This window comes from Anopheles arabiensis, chromosome 2 (genome assembly GCF_016920715.1).
Source record: "Anopheles arabiensis isolate DONGOLA chromosome 2, AaraD3, whole genome shotgun sequence".
NCBI lineage: Eukaryota > Metazoa > Arthropoda > Insecta > Diptera > Culicidae > Anopheles > Anopheles arabiensis.
In genome coordinates this window covers 103,385,796-103,405,996 of record NC_053517.1, presented here as the reverse complement: position 1 = coordinate 103,405,996, position 20,201 = coordinate 103,385,796, and the positions used below count along the sequence as shown (strand labels likewise).

The 20,201-nt window shown below is 44.6% G+C and overlaps 1 protein-coding gene across 3 annotated transcripts; it reads right to left on the bottom strand.

Moving 5' to 3' along the window:
• Nucleotides 1–29: 29 nt before the first annotated feature.
• On the bottom strand, nt 30–18,240 carry LOC120898274 (alpha-tubulin N-acetyltransferase). Of its 3 annotated transcripts, none has more exons than XM_040303882.1 (8): nt 17,695–18,240; nt 9,042–9,453; nt 7,225–7,374; nt 6,885–7,129; nt 6,256–6,370; nt 5,771–5,927; nt 2,812–2,855; nt 30–1,726 (listed from the first exon to the last, which is right to left on the bottom strand). In XM_040303882.1, the coding sequence occupies exons 2-8, from the start codon at nt 9,146–9,148 to the stop codon at nt 982–984; spliced, it is 1,563 nt and encodes a 520-aa protein (XP_040159816.1). In that variant the 5' UTR covers nt 9,149–9,453; nt 17,695–18,240; the 3' UTR covers nt 30–981. The 3 variants fall into 3 exon arrangements, with proteins under 3 accessions (XP_040159816.1, XP_040159817.1, XP_040159818.1); XM_040303883.1 differs by lacking the exon at nt 17,695–18,240 and adding an exon at nt 14,244–14,340; XM_040303884.1 differs by lacking the exon at nt 17,695–18,240 and adding an exon at nt 14,105–14,227.
• Between the last annotated feature and the right edge of the window lie 1,961 nt (nt 18,241–20,201).

Sequence of the window (20,201 nt, the reverse complement as noted above, 5' to 3'; positions counted from 1 at the left end):
CCATTGCCGCCACCGTAAAGTGTTTCTTTCTGTTTTGTTTATTGTTTTTTTTTTCTTTTCAAACGATTATTATACGTCGACATACATTTTGTTTTTTTTTTGTATAGTAGAATAGAGATTCAGGAAGGGGGACAATGAAGCAACAGGGAATGAGCGTTGGAATTAGCGAATTACACGGTTTTCTTCCTAAATTTATTTTCCCCTACGCGAGACCCTCGCTCTAACACTGTTACTGCATTATACTGCCACTACTTTGGAATGTAGAATCTTACGGACGCGGAATGTAAGACAGGAGGGTATGCTACTGCGTATTATCTCACCTTTATAGACGCATTATTACACTAGACAGTAGGTGTAGTAGGTAGTAGTATTCGCTACAGATCGGTTGACGATGATAAACCACCATTGCAGGTGAGCCTTATATACTGCACTGCACTCCCTTAAATCTAACAAATAGATGTGTATGGTTGTTTTCAGGTTCTAGCGCGTGTGTCACACACTCCCACACACTCACTCCGCTCAATGAATAATGTAATCCTTCAGAAAGTCTTGCTGCACGTTGCTGCAACGAAAGGTGCATGACACAAAACAAAACAGCTTTAAAGTAACACACCACACGAAGTCGTCTAACTTCCGGTACGCAGAAAAACAAACAAAAACAACACACTCTACACCCACAAAAAAGCCAACAACTTAACGGAACAAACAATCTCGGTAACACGTGGGAAGCATCCCCCTACACGCAGCGCAAAACAATTCGGGAGAAAAGCAACAGGAAGCTATCAGGAAGATCATCAGCTATCAGCATTACAACTTTATCGATCTTAGCATTTATGCTTTTTACCAACCACTCTTCTAACTACTTCTTTACTTTCTCACTCTCTCTCTCTTTTTAGGATCTACTGTAAGCAGGCTACTTCACTGCAAACCACGCCATTCTTCCCGTCCCCTTCGGTAACTGCACCACCTACAGCCATTACTTTACCACAGCTTGTTGTGGTAAAACTTGAGATCAAAGTGGCCCCCGCCCTGCTGGCTGCCGTTCGAGTGCACCGACTCGTTGTCATCGTGCAGGCTGCCCCGCGTGCCCGACTTCCCGATCGGCCGGTTGATCTTGACCGAGCCGAAGCCCTCGTTCTCCTCCTGGTCGAACTCCATCTTGCCGCTCGGCATGACCGCCGCCCCGACGCCGAACGAGATGTTCTTCAGCCCGGTGTTCTGCTTGGTGTAGCGGGCCGGCTTCCTGCTGCCCAGCACGCCGTAGTCGCTGCCGGCCGGATGCACCGGCGACGCCTGCTGGCTGACAGATTGAGGCGATAAGGACTGTTCCCGGTGCGAGCCACCACCACCCTCCGTGTCATCGTGCAGCTCGAGATGGTGCGGATGGAAATCGTACGGATCCGGGTCGGGACCGGGCTCGGGCATATCGTCGTACGGTAGCGTTTCCGGCTGGTCGGCAAACTTGACCTCCAGCCCGTGGTGCGGCGTGTAGCGCGAGGCGTCCGGCTCATCACCACCGGCACCGAGCTCGACGCAGCGCTCCATCTCGTCGGCCAACCGCTGATCGAGCTCCTGCTCCTCCTCGCCACCGTCGCCACCGCCACCGCCCTCGATCGAGTCCGTCTCGTACCGGTGCTGATGAGCGGCATCGTCCTCGGCCTCATGCCCATTGCTACCGTTAGCGGCAGCGTGTCCATTAGCAGCATTAGCGTTAGCGTTAGCGGTGCTAGAAAACGGGGGGTGGGAAAAGGAAACATTTGCCACAGGACAGAGAAGGACAGAGAGAAGGAAGAGAGAGAGAGAGAGAGAGAGAAAAGCGAAAAAAACCAATTCCAGTCATAGTCCGCTACCAAACCACGCTACCCAGCTACAAAGTCACTACTTTTGCACTACACGCTAAGCGGAAAAGGAAGAGCTGTCTGCGGATGATGAGCAACACACTTCAAATGGTGATACAAAACACATCCTTAAACGAGCAAAAACGAAACCTTCAATTAAACAAACGATATACAAAAACACACACAATAGGAAGGGAAGAGAAAAGAAAACAAAACACTTTGCGTAACAAGCGAACAATGTGCGATTTTATTCCGTGTTGCTCTGCCGTGGTGTGCTGTTGGCCACAGCTCGGGACAACAATTTTTACGCGTACACAAACAACACTCGAACGGAACCGAACCCTGGCTGAACAGGAATTGCACTTGGGAGTTAAATAAATTACTTTCAACAATTTTATAAACTTTCTTGAAAGATCGATCCGAAGACGACGAACGAATACAGTGAGCTTAATATTAGGGGCAAAGGGCCGTACAAACTTAAAGTAAATCCTGCTTCAACCGGGGAAGATTTAATTTAGACACGGTACATTAATTGCTACTGGTGCTTAACACGATATTAGAGTACGCAGGTATCGCAGTGTGGCTAGATTTCGCAAAGACCTAGACGAATTTTAAATACACGAACCATCATCGGGGTGGGTAGGGACAAACCAAAGACATACATTTACAAGCCAATCAGTGTGACCTCCGGCCTTTGGGTGAGTGTTTGTTTTAGGTAAAATTGCTGGAAAGAAATAAAAAGTAAATAAAAAAACATGTATAAAACAAACAAAACTAAACAAATGGGGTAAGGTAATGAACAGAGAATGGAAACAACAGTTTGAAAAGAAAGACAAAAGCGTGCATGTAAGCTGATGTTCTTTTGTTTGCTAAATAAGCTACCGTAAATGGTGTGTTTTTTTAGGTAGCAGGGGGTAAATTGTTGCCCTTTTGTCGAGAATTGTTGTAAAGTTTCCCAAAACATGAATATTACCTGTTCGGTTCCGTTGAAACTGTTGTGGGGCTGTTGTGAATTATCTGAAAAAAGAGAATTATAATTATAATTTATTTCGAATATAAATAGAAAAATGTACAAATTGATTGTATTTAGAACATTAACACAATAAAAGTTATTTTTTTTTTCATTATTTTGTTTAACTTTGCAGTGCTAATGAAGACGAAATGGTTATGCAAATTGCATACATTGCGGCGGATCTAAGTACTGTATCCAATATGCGTGACAAATCGCCTAAAATGCTGCAATCTGCGTGATACTATAACTGCGTTACGACATTTTGCACCTCTTGTTTGGTTTAGTTTTGACGAAAAAGCAGTTAGCCACAAGCATACACCGAAAAAAATGAGAAGCTGTTAGAAGCCTTCTCCACCTGCTGCTAATTAATTCATAACGAATATTCAAACGTCCCGAAATTGACAATGAAAATGCAGCTAACACGGCATGGTGGAACACACCGTTCGCGTGACCTCATTACCAATGTTCTCGCTGAAAGTGAGAATCGTGTCTCGTGGTCCACATTTGGGACATGCTTTTTAAAGTTAAATGGCTTTAAAACACAAGCCGCACACCATCGCACTGCACTGCTACTCCTCTCTGGTTGCGTGTGGGAAAACTAGGTTCCTTCAGAAACAACCATCATGCGCCCAGTTTGGCGTTTGCATGCAAGCGCTCGCAGTGTATTTTAAAACCGAGCCAAGAAATGAGGCCAACTACTTTAAAAAATGATCATTTGCGTGAAAAACTGACCAACGGCGGTTAGATTGCATGATTGCGGGTAGTTGTACGGGAGAGCGCCAGCGAAGGGTGCAGCAGTTCCTTCAAAATTGGACCACACCAAACGATCAAGAAAATGTGCAACCGTGCAATCAAGGACATAACTGGTTGGCATCGCAAATCAAAGAAATGTTTCCTGACCTCACGCTTTTCCGTGCAAAAGGTCAGGAATCAGGAGGATAGCGCTTGCTCCACAAAAACTGAGCAATCAATCGTGCAAATCAAGAACCTTCGCATAACGTACGAGGAGTTCACATTAACGACCCAAGCAAAAAGTGGTAATTTTCTTTTCCTTTGATCCATTACACTTTTTCAAGTAAATTCCAAAAGGTAAAGTGTGTATCTGTGTGTGCGCCATGTTTGCTTGCTTTGCATGTATCCGATCTGATCCTATCGCAAAGAGCATGCAGTCTTGCGGCCACAGTTCACACCTAAGTTTGCAGTTCCGCAAACCATGCGCCCGCTGTACGATAACGGCTTTATAGCGAATCCGTCCTTGGAAGGTTGTTTTGGAAAGGAAAGCAAAGGGGAAAAGGAGCGTAAAGATTTATTACCACCAACATGGCCATCGGTACGCTGATGCTAGCAGCAGTTAGTCCATCGGATGCATGGGAAACACTGTCGGCCGGGGATTAGTGGGCGTTTAATTGAAATGCAACTAGGCGGACGTCCTGCCGGAAGAGACCGGAGGCAAGTGTAATCGATTGCCGTGACAGCAGCAGGCGTGGTTGGTGTTGGTGTTTGCATAAACGATGAAGCAATCAGATCATTACAAAGTGATGATTTATCAGTATTGATATGCAATTTTACAACACAGTGATGTCTTTGTAAGGTGAAGGGAGCAACATGAGGAATCTAACTAAACAGGTAGATAAGGAGTATCTAAAAGACCCATAATTTAAGTTTGACATTCTTTGAACTTTAAATATCATGTTTTTGTGAATTTTCATATCAGATCTTGACGATTTTGCAATTCTGGGGACATCGTTGTAACCTACATATGATAATATAGACCTGCAAACCTTTATATAACTCTCGTGGGACAGCGGTCAACGCGAACATCTCAATAACATGCCCGTCATGGAATCAAGCCTAATATGGACCGTCCCCCCTCAGCAAGGATTGACTATCCAGCTGCGTGGTAATGAATTAAGTCTCGAAAGCCTGTATAGGCCGGCATATCCGCGTAAGACGTTACGCCAAATAGATGATGATGACATATAAAGAAATATAGATCTGCAAGACAAAGATCATGATTAAAGATCTCAGAGCAATTGATACAAGATATCTTCTCAGCACTACTAAGGTTTGTTTGGTGATTAGGCAAACTTTAAGGACTTTAAGTAAGCTCAATAACATCCGTACCAATCAAAACAATTCTAATTGTACGATACTAACGTTATGCTACGAGGTCCAAGTTTGTAGGTACATTGAAATAGGACCTCGTAGCGTCAATTTCTCAAGAATTTCCCTGAAATTCCTTAGTTAATTGGAAGCAAACCAAACAAAGAACTGGGACCAGAGCCCCAGCACCTGAACTAAACAAAACCTTCCACACTCGGAAATTGTCCATAAACTATTTTCCTAAATTGTTCTTCATCACTTTCACGACAGTTCCATAAGGTGCTGGTCGTCGAAGAAACGTTACAGAATTTCTTCCCACATACCACACAGTTTGTTGGCGTGATTGCAAACAGTTAAATTAAACATGCAACCATTTCACCCCAAACGCTGTGACAGTAATGACCAACTATGAGGGAGAGAGATATTGTTCCATTCCTTTCAAGAATTTCTCCCTGTTTTAAAGTAAAAGTAAAGAAATAAAACTAATACTTCAGAGTTTCACATTGATTTGAAAGCACGCAACATATAAGCAGCCGGAATGTTACATTCCTTTGTCATTTTTCTCCCCCTGTCAGCTGATAATATCTAACTTCCTGCATGTTTAATGTCCCGATGTCACTCACACACACAGAAAAGCTGTTTGAAATAGAAATAATTAGCACAAGCGAAGCATCAATATATGGTTAAAAATGCAAATTTTTCGATACGTGTACACGCGACAGGATTACATCCTTACAAAAAACGGATACTGGGTCCCGTTCGTCGTGTTTTCCTCGGGAAAGCTCATTTTACCAACCATGCTGGAAAAGTGATTTACCTGTGCCATGCTGCAGGTTGGCCGCTTGGCCGCATACCGACCGACCGGCGGTTGGGCAATGATCGGCATCGGCGCTACGTTCGTTCTGGTCTGCGAGGTGGAACGACGTCTTTCCTCCGTCGTGGTAAACGTTGGCCCGAACAGGTTCGTGTTAGGACTGTGACAGCCGGTGGTGCATTTTGGCCGATGTGTATGTGTGTATTTTTTGTATGTGTTGAGGATGTGTTTGTAAGGATAAGAAAGGATTGGGTTACAGGAGGTTACAGAAGCGTGGACATGTTTGTGAAGAGAAAAAGATGGATGTATTGAGAAGTGGATTAGCATTAGTATTGCAAACGGTTTTGCTAGTCGGATGTTAAAAGGTAGTTCCCGCTACCACACCCATTATTGAGCCCATCCGTTTAGTGTCTAACCCTTATGATGCGGGAGCTATCCATCAGGATTTGTTAGATGGTCAGAGATCTTTTCAGCTTTTCAAAACTTACCTAGCAGTGATGTGCATGCGACGACCATCGATGTCGGTCGAGTTTTGGGCCTTGCTGGCAAAGAAACCTTCATACACGACAAAGTTGTTCATCTGTGGAATCTTCTTGGACAGTCCTGTGTGGGAAAAGAGTACAGTAGAAGTCGATCAGGACAAGAAGAAAGCTAGTATCATAAAAATCTGAGTGTCTGTATGAATTCTTGAAGTTTTCTTTGAATTTCTGAGACTTGTTTCCTTGTAAATTAATGGGTAACGGGTAGTTATAAATTCTGGATATTTTTAAACGTTATATTCCTTTTTACATCTATTTTCCTCTATCTCTAACCCTCTCGTAAGGACGTGAGCTATCACCGCAAGCACTTATTCATTCCAATCGCACGCTGCACGCTCCTTTCGCGTGCCGCCGGTAGCGCAGTGCAGCGAAATCGCGTGATTTAAACACCATCCGTCGGTGGTGGTGTGCTCTTCCAAAGCCTACCTATAGCACAACCTACAACACCACTCCACTCCCTCAGTTATCGGAGACGCGTGCGGAACTAAAGAACCATCGCGCTGGCCACTTCGCCCCCGACAAATCACGCACGTCGACCTTATCCGTGGCGTTGGTTACACCCTACAGCGCGCCCTTACCGTAATGCTTCTGCAGGAAACCGAGCAACTTCTCGGACGGCCGATCGATCGCCAGCTCGTCCGGCTGTATGTTTTCCTCCCGCAGCATATGCTCGAACAGTTCGCGGCCAAGACCGCCGCGCTGGCGGGACTCGTGCACGTAAAAGTCGAGCACACACGGTGCCGTCACGTTGACCGTTTCGCCGGACGGATCAAACACGTACAGCGATTTGCGGCCCACCTTCAGTATGCCGACGACGAGACCACTAAAAGAAGAAAAAAAAGGATCATGAAGTGAAGGTTTTTTAGGTAATTCTTTGGGAAAGGGAAAATGATTGAAAGCTATCGGGGAGCAACTTACTTTCTGTCGTTCGATTCAAACATCAGATAGATGTGATGGTCCGAGTTGCGCAGCTTTTGGGCGGTCGTTACCGGGACGGAAAGGCCCTGGGCCTGTGCCGACATCGAGCCGATCGTGTTAATGATCTCCGAAATCTGTGCCGTGGCATCACTGCAAAAAAGACAAGAAGAAAGAGAGTGTAAAGGGCAAAAGGGAATTATTTTGTCCATAAATCAACAACAAAAAGAGCATAGTTTGCATAGTATAATTACAGACTAGAGGACGGAAGAGAGTGATAATCGAATTTTGATCGCCTTTCGCTTGTTTTGGGCAGGAGCATGGGTAAGAGAAAAACTAACAACACCTTTCCTTCCGGCCATAAATCATTTGCCACCTTGCACCGACACACCGGCCCAGTTTTCAATCGAAACAACAACGAAAAATACTGATCGTGATCTAATACATGATGGACTGCTGCTGCTGCTTGTGTCGGAAACACCCGTCGCATGCTAACGCTCATCAACACTACCAAACACTACCGCGGGGTGCCCGAGGTGTTGAGCTTCCGCACGAACAAAACAAGGTGTTGACGTGATGCTACACAGAGCCAACAAAATCCAGAAAAAAAAACAAGGAAACCCCTTTCCAGACACACCTAGATGCTACACACCCGGTATGATTAATGGATTCGCTAATTTTGGAAGTGGGCAAAAATGGTCACAAACACGTGTTTAAACTCTGTGCACAGGGCAGCGTTGTGCGAAAGGAGTTGTGCTCTGAGTAATGGACCCTTGTTTTGGACTCGGGACGATTGTTTCATGTTTATTTTTTCGGGGACAAAACAAGATTTAATGTGCAATAATTATGGCAATAAAAATGATAATCACTAGGACATTTTGGGGTAGTTGAGGCTAGCGAGAACAGCATTGAGAGTATCAGTGATACGAATACCTAAGAAAATGAGAAACTTGAAATGGCCCGAATACTGATTTGGGCTTTGTTTGATTCAATTTAATGGCAGTTTTTGGTTGGTAGTGGTTCATAAAGCTGAATCTTTCTAAGTGCTTATCTTGAAGTGGTTATTTATCGCTTTTCACCATTATAATTTGCACATTTTGCCATAAAGGGCAATTTTTCCATTAAAAAACGGAAGATTTCCATCAAAGTTGAGATCAAGTTGAGATGAGATAACTATGCAAACGTATTTTTACTATTTTTTTGGAGTCTAAACTGGCTTCAGAGAATCCTAATCTGGCACCTTACTATAGCAGAACAAGATTTCTATAAGTCGTCTAAACTGTATAAGCCAAACACCAAATGCCAATAAAAATATCTTTACTTTCGCAATTCTGCTGGGCCTGGGTTTGGCAACAGGAATGGAAACACAGGAACAAAAAAAAAACACAAAAAATAAGAAAAAAAGTTCAAAGCGATCGTAACAATAGAGCAATAAATTTTACCACATTTTTGGCACGCGGAACAGCGGAACAGAAAGCGGGCAAATTTCGCTAATAGCTTATAATTTCGCCATTATTTTCACAGAAAGGTGGACACACCAAAAGCAAGGGAAACAACAAAAGCTATCGACACAATTGTCAACAGCAAAGAAGGAAGTGGAATAAACTTGGGTAATAAAATTAAATAGGCTTAACTTTCCGTTCCGAGAATATAAAAGACTAATTTGCTGCCCACAACGCGCGGCGCTAAATTTGGTAGTAAGCATGATACTAATTTGGCACATTTCGTTGTTTGTGGCGTGAAACTAAACCGTGAGAAAGGCAATCACCCAAAAAAATTGTAACAAAAAATTGGGATATTTAAAAAAAATGACTACTTACAGTGCAACGCGGCGGGACTGTGCGACGAAGCCGGTCGGCAGCAGCGAGTTATTTATCCGAACAATCCGTGCCCGGAACAGGGGATGCATGTTGAAGCGGAACTCCATGATTTTGGAATGGTTTTTGTTGTTTTGTTTTGTTACACAATTAGTCACCAATTTCGTTACAATATCACTTCACGCTAACTTCACAACACACTGCCAATAATCGAACACCGTCGCGTCTCACTAAAGGCCAGTTAGACCAGTAGAGCTTTGCAGTAGTAATAAATAGGTAAATATTAATATCACAAATGATTGCACTCCGTTCGTTTGCGATGTCTAGCGCCTGTAGCTTCCCGGGCGAACCGTCCTAATACTTCGTGCTGGGAGGAGAATGAATTCTTTCCTCACTTAACGACGACAAATTGAAACTGAAATGCAAAGAAAAAGAAAAGAAAAAAAACACATCGGGAAATGAGAAAATCAACTCACTCTCTACTTCAACCACATTCGTCTGTGCTCTGTGCTCTGTGCAGGGTAAGGCAAAGGAAATGGAAATGAAAATGGAGCAAAAAAAAAACATCGTAAAAGTTATTAAAGCTTAGAAAAATGAGTTTTCCTTTCCACTTTTCTTTCCCTAGCTCCGGTGCCACAGCCTTTTTGTTTGTCCAGCAACAAAACCCCCCACAACCTTGGCTACGTTACATTTGGCTGACTTTACGACAGGTGCCTACCGGCATGCGACCCACCGCTAGAGCGTGTGTTTGTGGCTTTCGGTCCGTTGGCTTTTCACCATTTGCGGAAGAAAGAGAACCACAACATCGCACACCCGTCCATTGACCCGATTTTCCCATGCCCACCACACTATAACGCGTCGTCCACCTTTCCCAGCAAAGGGTGACATTCATGAATATTTAAGCCATCAATTCAAACGTGATACGAGTGATATTATGAGTAAAGTGAAGGTAGTGAGAGCTTTTTCGGAACGCTCTCCAGAGTTTGGTTGATCCAGTTTGGCCCGGTGGATCAACGGGGCGATATGTAACAAAATCACCCCACTAATAAGACCGGCACAATGGATCAACTCAATTCCAAATCCCAAAAACAAGCATAATTTTCCCGAATAATTGTGTTGACTCGCTCGCATTAAAGCTATGTTGGAAGTTGGCTGATGACATGATCGATTAGGCATTCATCCATTTCTTCCATCACTGCTCACTGTTGTCTGATAAACTCATCGTGATGTTCGTGAGACTCCTTTACTTTTCCACATTCTGCTTTAAAATTCAATGCATTTTTCAATTAAACCATTCGATTCGATAGCTTGCGTTCGCGCGGTGGAACATTGAAACGGCGCAAAGAAAAAGGGAAAGTTTGTTATAGCGTAGCACGCGGTCATCGATGCCTGTAGCCGGCCGTAGCCGACATGATGTAATAATTTCCGCACGAACGAGCAAATGCACAAATCGGGAAAACGCGAACTTGAACTCGTTCGATGGCTGAGGGACACTGGGGGACCAGTGTTTGCAAAAAAGGTGGTGCAAGAAGAGAAAGGAAATTAATTCAACTTTCATCTGGACCGGGGTGGTATAATAGAAATTGTATTTTCTAAAATGAAAAATAAAATTGCATTAAACATTTGGTAGAAATCTATTAAAGAAACGATACTCCAAGAAACGGCTCAAATGGCAGAAAATACAGATTCATATTTATTTCTTATATGAAACCAACCAAAAAAATCAAATCAAGTTGAAGGAGGAATCTAGTAGCTCCGTCTTAGCACTCGAACACTCCCCAACGAGTCAAGTTGAAGGAGTCATGCTATACTTCCCCTATCGTTGCTTTTTCCCCTCAACACCTTACCTTTAGGGGTGGGTGACCTGAAGTGAAATCCTTTTCTTGCCCTATGCGAAGGACATTTTTACTACTTTCATTAATCGATCCTACGATGATGGTTTTTTTTATTTGGCACCCTCTACCAATAAAGGTTCTTCGCAGTAGCTCCTCCAGCACTGCGATCGATAGACTTGCTGGCGGATTTATGAAGGAATACACGTAACGTGCGGTAAGAAACGCTACTTCACAACCTTCCCTCGATGAGCACGGATCGATGGTGATGGATATGTTAATTAGTATCGCACCGCAGCTGGAAATAAAATCACGTCCAAATAAGTAGCCGACTTGCCGACTACCAAGCAAATGATGACATAAATGAGCTGGGGTCTGTTGGTAGGGTAGACTGTTTTGTTGCGCTACTGGCTTGCGTGGATGAATAAACCTACTGCATCATTGTGGCATTAGAGCTGAGTTGTCTATTTGGTTGGGTAGAACTAGAAACTCGTCAGAATTCGTGCTGCTAGTCTAGTTCCGGATTGCGTCAGGAATAGCAAAAAAGGAGGTCATAATTCGGCACAGAACAGAAGTTCAACACTGTGAAGCTTCCACAGGGGGAGGTCACACCATTTTGAGTCGAACTTCAACCCAATCCCAATTCCCAAATAAAAGCGATCCAGAACAATTGAGGTTGCTGTCTGCATGAAGTGTGATGTGTAGCATAGAAAAGTCATGATACCATTTTCAACCAATAGCTATCAGAGGATCTATTTTTCCGGAAGCCATTGCCTATTGATTGACACTCAACGGCCCCCGGGTTGTGTAGCGTTTGCCATTCAGATCCATCCCAATCAAATCTGATCTATCGACTACTACTTGTCTTTGGCTAGCGATCCGTAACGTCTTGTGCGTTCGGGCATGACCGGTATGGAAACCAACCTGTCGTCTTGTGTTTTACGCTTGTCGTTTCAGACTGCAGCACCTGACCTGAGCGCTACCCTATAAGGCTGGCGCGTGTTCCAGCTGGCTGCACAGCTTCCGGATTTGATGCCGATGCAAAACGGCGGTTTATTAGGCGTTGCATTAAGTGCACTGTGAATGGTATTGAATATCCAACCGTCGGTTAATGTGGAAAGTGCACTTGATCGAGAAGGCAAAAGACGATGAAGACATGCCACGACGAGTACTTGAGGACGTTGTGGCAGGGTCTAAGGTTGCGCTACATGTTGGTTCATTCCACTTCAGTGGTCGATAGTATCTAAAGCACAACCCGCAGAGGAGAAGACATTTTCCACTTGACCAACATTCAGCACGCGCCTTATTCCTACTTCAGACATATCTCAAGAAGCATTCAGCAATCTGCATACGTGTCTGATTGGTTGGTAGAAGCATTCAGTGAGTACTTCTTCTTCCGAAGCTTACATCTTCTTCACTACTACGAGTTGAATGACACACTGTTAGCGATTAATCTCTTTTCACGGTAATAAATAAATAAAAGGAGAAAAGGTTCGTTTGATGATACCTAGCAAATAATAATCAAATCATCCAAAGATAAGATCGGTGAAAAGTGAAAGCGTGTGTAGTAAATTTTCCTTTTCACCCTTTCGGAACCTTCCGTACCACTGTCTGTATTGTGTGTATTCATTAATCGTAAACCGATCTGGCGTTGGAGCATATCAGTGGAGTGAAAGAAGAAGCTACAGCTGGCGGTAGTTGTGTTTACCTTATTTTGTTGTTATTTTCCACCCTCCCAAGATCTTAATTACATTCAACTGTGCAGTCTATTATAATCTTTACCGTACTCAATACCGGTGGGGCGAAGGCGCAGTTTCTCTGCTGCTACTGCTGTTGCACGCCACGAGTTCCCAACTCATCCCCCGCAACGGTAAAAAAGAAGGCAATCGGAAAAGCCTATTTTTCTCTGCCCTAGTCCAGGGGGAAAAAAAGATGAAACGCGGGCAATGGGAGAACGGTTGTTCAAGAAACTGCATATGAGTTTTTTTTTGTTATTTTTATACCACTCTCATTCGTGCACCAAGGGCATTGGAAGGAGAGGCTCGATAAATATAACGCGCTCGCGCACTTCCCCAACGACCACGGCACAGAGCACGGCATGATAGCGGTGGCATGGAATTTCAGACGAGATAACGGACGGTGGTGCCGGTCGGTTGTTTGCTTGTTTATTTTGGTTGTTTTTTTTCGCATTGCTACGTCTGTCACCTTTCCCCACAAAGTTTGCAGCAGTTGACGTGGGGCTTAGAAAACCAAACCATACCGATGGGGATGGGGACAATATTCGCAAAACGCAATCCGCCACATTAACACACTCCCAATCAGCAATCTAGCGATCCGTCTGGTGTGGAAAAAGAAAGATTTATAGTTACTGGGAGCCACCCCAATATTGCATGACTTCTCGCGTGTGTCGCAGACGTAATGACGACGACTCGGTCCGGCACGTTCCTTACGGTTGGATAAATCCCGTCCAACCGTCTGAAGGTACGTGAGTCACCGCACACAAAGTAAGGGGTAACGGAGCCAACAGTGGTTCATATTTATTTGATCCAACAAACCCAACAAGACCCACTCCGTTGTATGAGTCACGAGGATTCGTTCCCTGGTCGTTGCCTGGTCGCCCTGCGGCTTGGTGATTGAAACCCGATACACCCGGGGCGTGAAAGACCGCAAAGGGACTTTGTACCCCCGGTACGAAATAACAACAACCCCAGACCATTCCGACGGCAACCGGGCGCTATTGGGCGTCCCTTCGGTAAAACCCTTGCACACTAACACACACCAACAACCACACCAAACATTTCGTTAGAGACAACACTACCGGGCGCAGAAAAGGGGAGCAAAACATTCAAACACATAAAAAATCCAACTTCGAAACGTTGTTTTCCCTCTATCCCTCAGGGTGGGATACCGAAATGTAGGACGACTTCTGAGGGAAGGAACCGATTTTTCCACCAACTTAACAAAACGTCTTGAGCGACTTTTCCAGCGCCTCCTGCCTGGTTGTTGGTTGTTGTGGCAACAACACCGCCGAAAGCAGTACGGCGTGCCGCATCACTAACACCCACTGGTTCAACACTCCAATACATTAGCGTGCTTGCGTACACACAGACAGACACACACACACACCGTCACGAGGTAATTGAGTGGTTTTTGCGGTGCATTTGCATTTGTCGTTTCTTTTTGCTTTTAAAATCCGCTTATCTTCCTGTTCAAACAAAATTACGGTAAACTAACAATCACTTCACTGTTCACAGCACACTGTTGTGGTCCCTAGCTCACAAGGCTTCACAGAAATAAGCTACTTAGCACACTAAAATTCCACTATGGCGCTTTCTAATACACGGAGCCCGTGTGCTCACGGCGAAGTACAAACCTTTCCGTCTGGGACGTTCAACACGATTTGAGCGAAAAAACTAGTGCACGGCATTCAGCGCGGTCTGACGTGGTGTATTAAGGGAGCGTGGGGCACAAAGGAGACTCTCTTTTCTTGCAATTTGTTGAGCGTATTTGCTTACAATATAATTTGTTGGCGAGATTGATCTAGGTCATATATGAAATATATTTGTAAGTTGTTATGTTGAAAGAGGACTGAAAAATGAAAGTAATTCTATTACATTTAAACTTTACTCCATGAAGAAGGAAAAACAATTTCTCAACACCAACATTGAACTATCAACTTTGCCTTGTGAACCAAAATAATTCTTTTAATTTTATAAACATTATTTTTTAACTGACCCACATAAATTTAATATAAAGAATAATCATATTTAGTACTACAATGTGCGTCGTTCAAGAAATGTATGATCAAGCTAAAAAAATATCCCCCGTTGCCCCACTATCCCATACATCTCCTATGGTTTCTTGAGATTAGCGAGAGAGAGAGAGAGAGAAAGAGAGTAATCCAACAGTTTGATGGAGCCCTCGGGAGATTGTTAGAGCGAAATACAGTCCCATCTGCTCCATGCAATTTTTATGGAGCGCTCTTCTGTCTCTTCAAACAATTTTCTAATGCCGACACACATCGTCTCTCTCTCTTCTTTCCTTTCCATCGCTCTCTCTCTCTCCTCCTAATTGTCCATTGTATCGCTAGTGTGTGTTGCTTTGAGGAGAGCGTTAATGATGGTAGTGGTTTCGAAAACAATTCCCAAACAAGGGGGAATCGCACTCTCCATGCTCCAATCGTACACAAAAAGGGCGAGCGCTACCCTTCTACCCACTACCCTCCATATCTTTCCACCCCTTTTTGTTGTACTTTCCCATCCGCTCACCGGTTGCGGTATGTTTTGTCTGTCGAACGATGTTCACAGCTTCCGTCGAATGATCTAATGTTGGAGCAGGTAACTGTTTTGGACCGTACAATACTCGCCATCTGATGATGCGCTTTCAGCTGATTTTCGTGCTCTTACTATCTCTCTCCTCGACTCTCTGAAGTCTATAACAGCTTCACTAATACAACTGAAATCGGTCTGATTTAGATGAGGTATCGAGTTGAGATGGAGCATGGTTAATGTGTTTTATGTTGTCGACAATGTGAATTAAAGAAAGATTTCACATTTTCTATAAACAATAACAAGAGTAATCTACTAAGAAAAGAAAAAAAATGGACATTTGATTGCAAGTCAAAGCCAAATGAATGTGTTCGGTATCAAGTTCAGGTCCCAAACATTAAACTAAATCAACTACCCAAAATTTGAAAGTAAACCACGCGAACGAACGCAACAAATTCACACCCATAGACCGTACTTTTGCCAAATTCATCAACAAAAGAAGTGGGCCGTTGGCTCGTCAGTTCATGGCTTACTACACCGCTCATTGAAGCATAAACCGGTATTCTGGCGTAAACGTTCGCTGATTGAGCTCGAAGGTTGCGCTTACGTCATGGGGTGTTTTCGCTGATGTGGCCAGCAGGAATGAAAGAGCAATAAAAAAAACACTCAAATAAACCCCCAAAACACCACCAGCAAGTGTGCCCACCACATCCGCTGCAACACGGCAATCGCTCGATCCGGCAAACTGGTTTAAGCGGTAGTATGGTGGTCACGATCTTGGTGTATCTTCGCGAGGTAAACCGGAAGGCGGATGCAGGATCTTCTCTGCCTCCCGAAAGCTGCTTTAATTGCAAAACAGGCCAAGGCCATCCGGGTCACAGTACGCGAGGGTAACGCATCTGTTCCAGTGAGTTACGTTTGATTCGTCACGACGCATTTGTGGAAGTTTTTTTGTTGAATAAAGCCTAAGAAGCAGAAGTAGTAGTACTACCAGAAATGGAATTCAAACTGACAAACTGCAGGCTGATATCTTTGTGGGTGTTATCGATGCCTGTAGTCTAGACTTATCGATCGATCGAATTGAACCGCCCAGTGTGAAGGTGGGTTAGACGTCCTAGTCATCGGCTCTCGTGGGTGTTCGGTTTATGGCGATTCAATTATGACCTTAAAACGTAGCGTGCATTTGCAAACAATCCAGAAACGCGACAAAATGCTTAATATAGATAAATTTAAATAACGTAGCATTCATCACAGATATCACCTAAAGGATGTGTGTTTAATATGCTGATAATGTGACAGATATACATTACATATTTGGATGTATATGCCGTAATGACTAAAGGAGCTCCAATCCAAAGAAATTCCTTCAAGTCATCATTTCAAGTTGGTGTTTATTGCATCGTTATGGCTGTCGAAAACTCTCCAAACATTTCCAGAATGCACTCAGCGTCTTGCAATTTATACTAGAAACTTCTCCCACACGGACACATTTCGCTCGTTCCGTGATCTTCTCCCCCCCGACAAGGTAAACAAGCTGTGTTGAGCTCTGACCAAGACGCCGATCGTCCCGTGAAGGAAAGCAATATATGTAAATAAAATACACAACTGCAAAATAAGCAAATCTCTGGCTCGATCACTCCAAACATGACGCCCTGGGCTCGTGACGAAACGCACGAGTCAGCATCATCCCCGCACAAGTCATCCACTGTTTCCGATCTACTGATTTTGCATTAAAAGGGGTTACACCATCCGGGGTCCGGGAATGGAGCTGTGGAGCGATGGTCAACAGCAGGGCAACGCTGAAGGGACGGCGACAGTTTCAAGAGCAACCGCATCACCATATTTGGCAGCACACGCAAGGTTTTGCGGAAGAAACCCGCGATAGTGTCTGCGTTGGCGCGCGCGCCAGCCCAACATGGCCATTTGCTAGCCGGGTTGGTGGTGGGGGAGGGGGGCCCCGGTAGAATGGTTCGAGAAACATCCAAACGGGCATGACTTGCAGTGTAATTAGATGCGGCGTCAGGCATGAAATGGGCAAAACTGCTGGAAGTTATCAAACGACGACAACACACTCACCCAACCCCGAGCGAGTTGACATTTCTATTCGCATTTGTCAGAGTGAAATTAGTTTCCAGCAGGCACGCACTCTCGCAGGGCTTTTTTCCTGGCGAGCAGGAAAAATCAATACTCATCGTGAGGACGATGTCTGGGCGCCTTATACGCTTAAAAGCCGGCGAAAAGGTGACGAGAAGAAGTAGACCGCGGTAGGCGCGTTTATGGGCCTGCTCCACCCCGTGCACAGCATCCAAGAGGGCTGGGAGGAAAAATCGAACATGGCTGCCGGACTGACTGTGTTTGGAGAGCCCGAGTAGAAGGAATGCTGACTGTCTGGCATTTCTTTCCTTCTTTGTATGCAAAAACCTTTTCCTCTTCGTCATTGAGCGTGTCGTAGAAGAAGGGAAAAGACTTAAACACATCTTGACTGGTAAAAATATCTACCGCGTGTAAGGGAAAATTTGATGATGAAAGAGGGCATTCTAGGAAAACGGAACTTACCAGATGATTCGCTTGTCAGCAGCAGCTTCCTCACTTGTTCACCCGTGATTAGTTTATTGGTGGTTGAAAACAGTTTTTCTAAAATACAAACTTTTCACTAAATTCTTCACAGCAACGCTTTTGCACGATTTGATCAACCCGGTCACTTCGGCACGGCCTACTACTCTTTTACACCACCGCCGATGGATGCATACGCGCCCAGATGATGCTGCTGCTGGTGATGATGGCGATGACGATGGTGATGATGTCACGGAGCACAGACACACGAGAGCGTGAACGCACCACAAAGCGCTGGGAGCGAGTAAGCCCAACGGCAAGGGAATGATTTTTCACGCCTTACGCACTGAACGAATTTTCCCTTGTACCACACACTGTGTTTGGCTAGCAGAGCACAGACACACACACACCCACACACCTACAAACACACACACATACACGTGGAAAGAAAGAGGGAAGTCACCAGTTACAATTTTCCCAAGAAATGTTTGAGCGGCTTTCTTCGGGGGAGCGAATTAGCTTTGCGTCCGCACGGTTCACGCTGTTGAGAAAAACTGAAGAGCAGCGTGAGAAAGGCTTAGCGGGAGACCCTAGGCGAGGTGAGTCTCTCCGCTGAGAAAACAGTGTGTGATCAACTTTAGGCGACACCAGGCAACAGGCGTGCGTCACATTCGTGGCGCTCTTGTGGTTCGATGTTTGGCTTCTTGAAGTTTTAGTTAGAAAAAAGTACTTCTACATTACCTCTAAACTTGTTGGCGTTAATTAACCTTTGCTAAAATGATTGTGCATTGTAATGGATGACTATTTATTTGTCATCTTTTCATCAAATATTATTATTACATTTTTCTCAAAACCAAAGAGATGAAAGAAAGAATGAATATTTCATCTTACTCTTAGGTTCAAGAACAGTCTAACAACATCTTAGGCTTAGTTTTACTCACAGCAACACAATCACTTCTATGAATAGAACCACGTCCGGCTTCGTAGCAGTTTGTTGGTCTACCGTTAAAGGATCAACTTACTTCTTTTCTTGATACATTGACGCCAATATTAGTTGATATTGTCCTTCTGTTTCTTACTGCGACATTTTTCAAAGGTTCGACATATTCAAACATTCTATTTATTATCAGTTTTTTGCTCATTGTGCAGCAGAACTAAATTCTCTCAGCAGCAACGCACCGAAAAACGCGAGAGCGCATGCTGCCTACCAGCTTTCACGCAACATCTCGTACGCAACCGACACAGTTTCGGCTATTGACCACTAGAGGTAGCTGTACGCGAAGCAACCCAACCGACAATTTCAAATATTTCCGACGTCGGGTGTACGTCGTGTGAACGTTCACCCGACGTCGGGTGCTCGTCGCATTTAAGTCAATATACGACGAAGCGAAATTTTTTCAAACGAAAAACGCCACAATTATGGCAGATTTTCTGGAGTATTTCGCTCGTGGTTTTTGTCTAAGACAATGGCCATAAAAAAGTGGTTCAAAAAGTCGATACTCTCTCTCTCTCCCCCTTACTCTTTCCCTGTGGGTACCGTACGATCCATCTCGCTATTCTCACATCGTAGCGGGAGTGATATCGCTTGTCTGCTGTCTTCTTTATTCGTTCAACCAGATCATATTCGCTTTGAGTGACGTCGCTTCCCCACCTCCTTCATTCCCACCTTTCTCTCCCAGCAGTTATTGGCGAATGCTTGACCTTGCCTTGTGTGCTTGACTTGGTTATTGTTTTTTTCCTTCCCGTTTTTTTTGGCTGCTTGATGCATTGCGCGTTGGCTAGAACCGTCGTTCGAATCTGGATTTGATCAGCGTGCAAGTTGTCGCATGGATGTATGAATAGCTTTACCGTTGAAGCTATTCGCCGGATCGATCGGATGCATGCAGCGCACGGGTTTTATATTGTTTGTTAGTGCAATTAGTTGCACTTGTGAGAAAAAATAATCAATCAAAGGACGATCATCAATGCACTTGCACTCACATGTGAAGCCAACCAATGCTTAAAATTGTCAAATATTCAAATGAGGGATGATGACATTTTTCTTTTCATTTTTTATTGTTTTTATTCAAAAATGCACAATTCCTCCAATCCCCCCCCACCCCCCCCCCCTCTCCTTCCTTCCCACACAATCGGGAATGCAGATAAGGATTTAAACACCATGTTGTACCGTCTTCTTCCTAATTAACGGAGGCTCTTCTTCTGTGCCCCCCCCCCCCCCTGGGAGCCTCAACTGCCGGTGGTGCAACCGGAGCCACGCGCCAAGTTGCTTCACGCGTCCCCGCATTTTATGGATGGCTTGGCTGATTTCGGCTGCCCCTCGCTGTCGTGCTGTCCGAACACAACACAACAACATGCCCGTTCTAGGTTCAAGCCCCGTATGGTCCTAGTGGTCCAGGACTGGCTATCCCGCTATCCCGATTCGGTTCGGTCTACGGTTCAATTCGTACGTAAGGACCGTCTCTCGCAGCAAGGGCTGACTACCCGGCTGTCGGCGTAGGAAGGTATGACCG

Bases quoted from the DNA above. Each gene is read 5' to 3' on its own strand.
- LOC120898274 (XM_040303882.1), bottom strand. From the start codon at position 9,148: ATGGAGTTCCGCTTCAACATGCATCCCCTGTTCCGGGCACGGATTGTT. The intron at 2,856-5,770 runs GTAAATCACTTT...CTCTTTTTTCAG, and splicing joins CAACCTGCAGCATGGCACAG to ATAATTCACAACAGCCCCAC. The intron at 1,727-2,811 runs GTAATATTCATG...CCCGTTTTCTAG, and splicing joins GTTTCAACGGAACCGAACAG to CACCGCTAACGCTAACGCTA.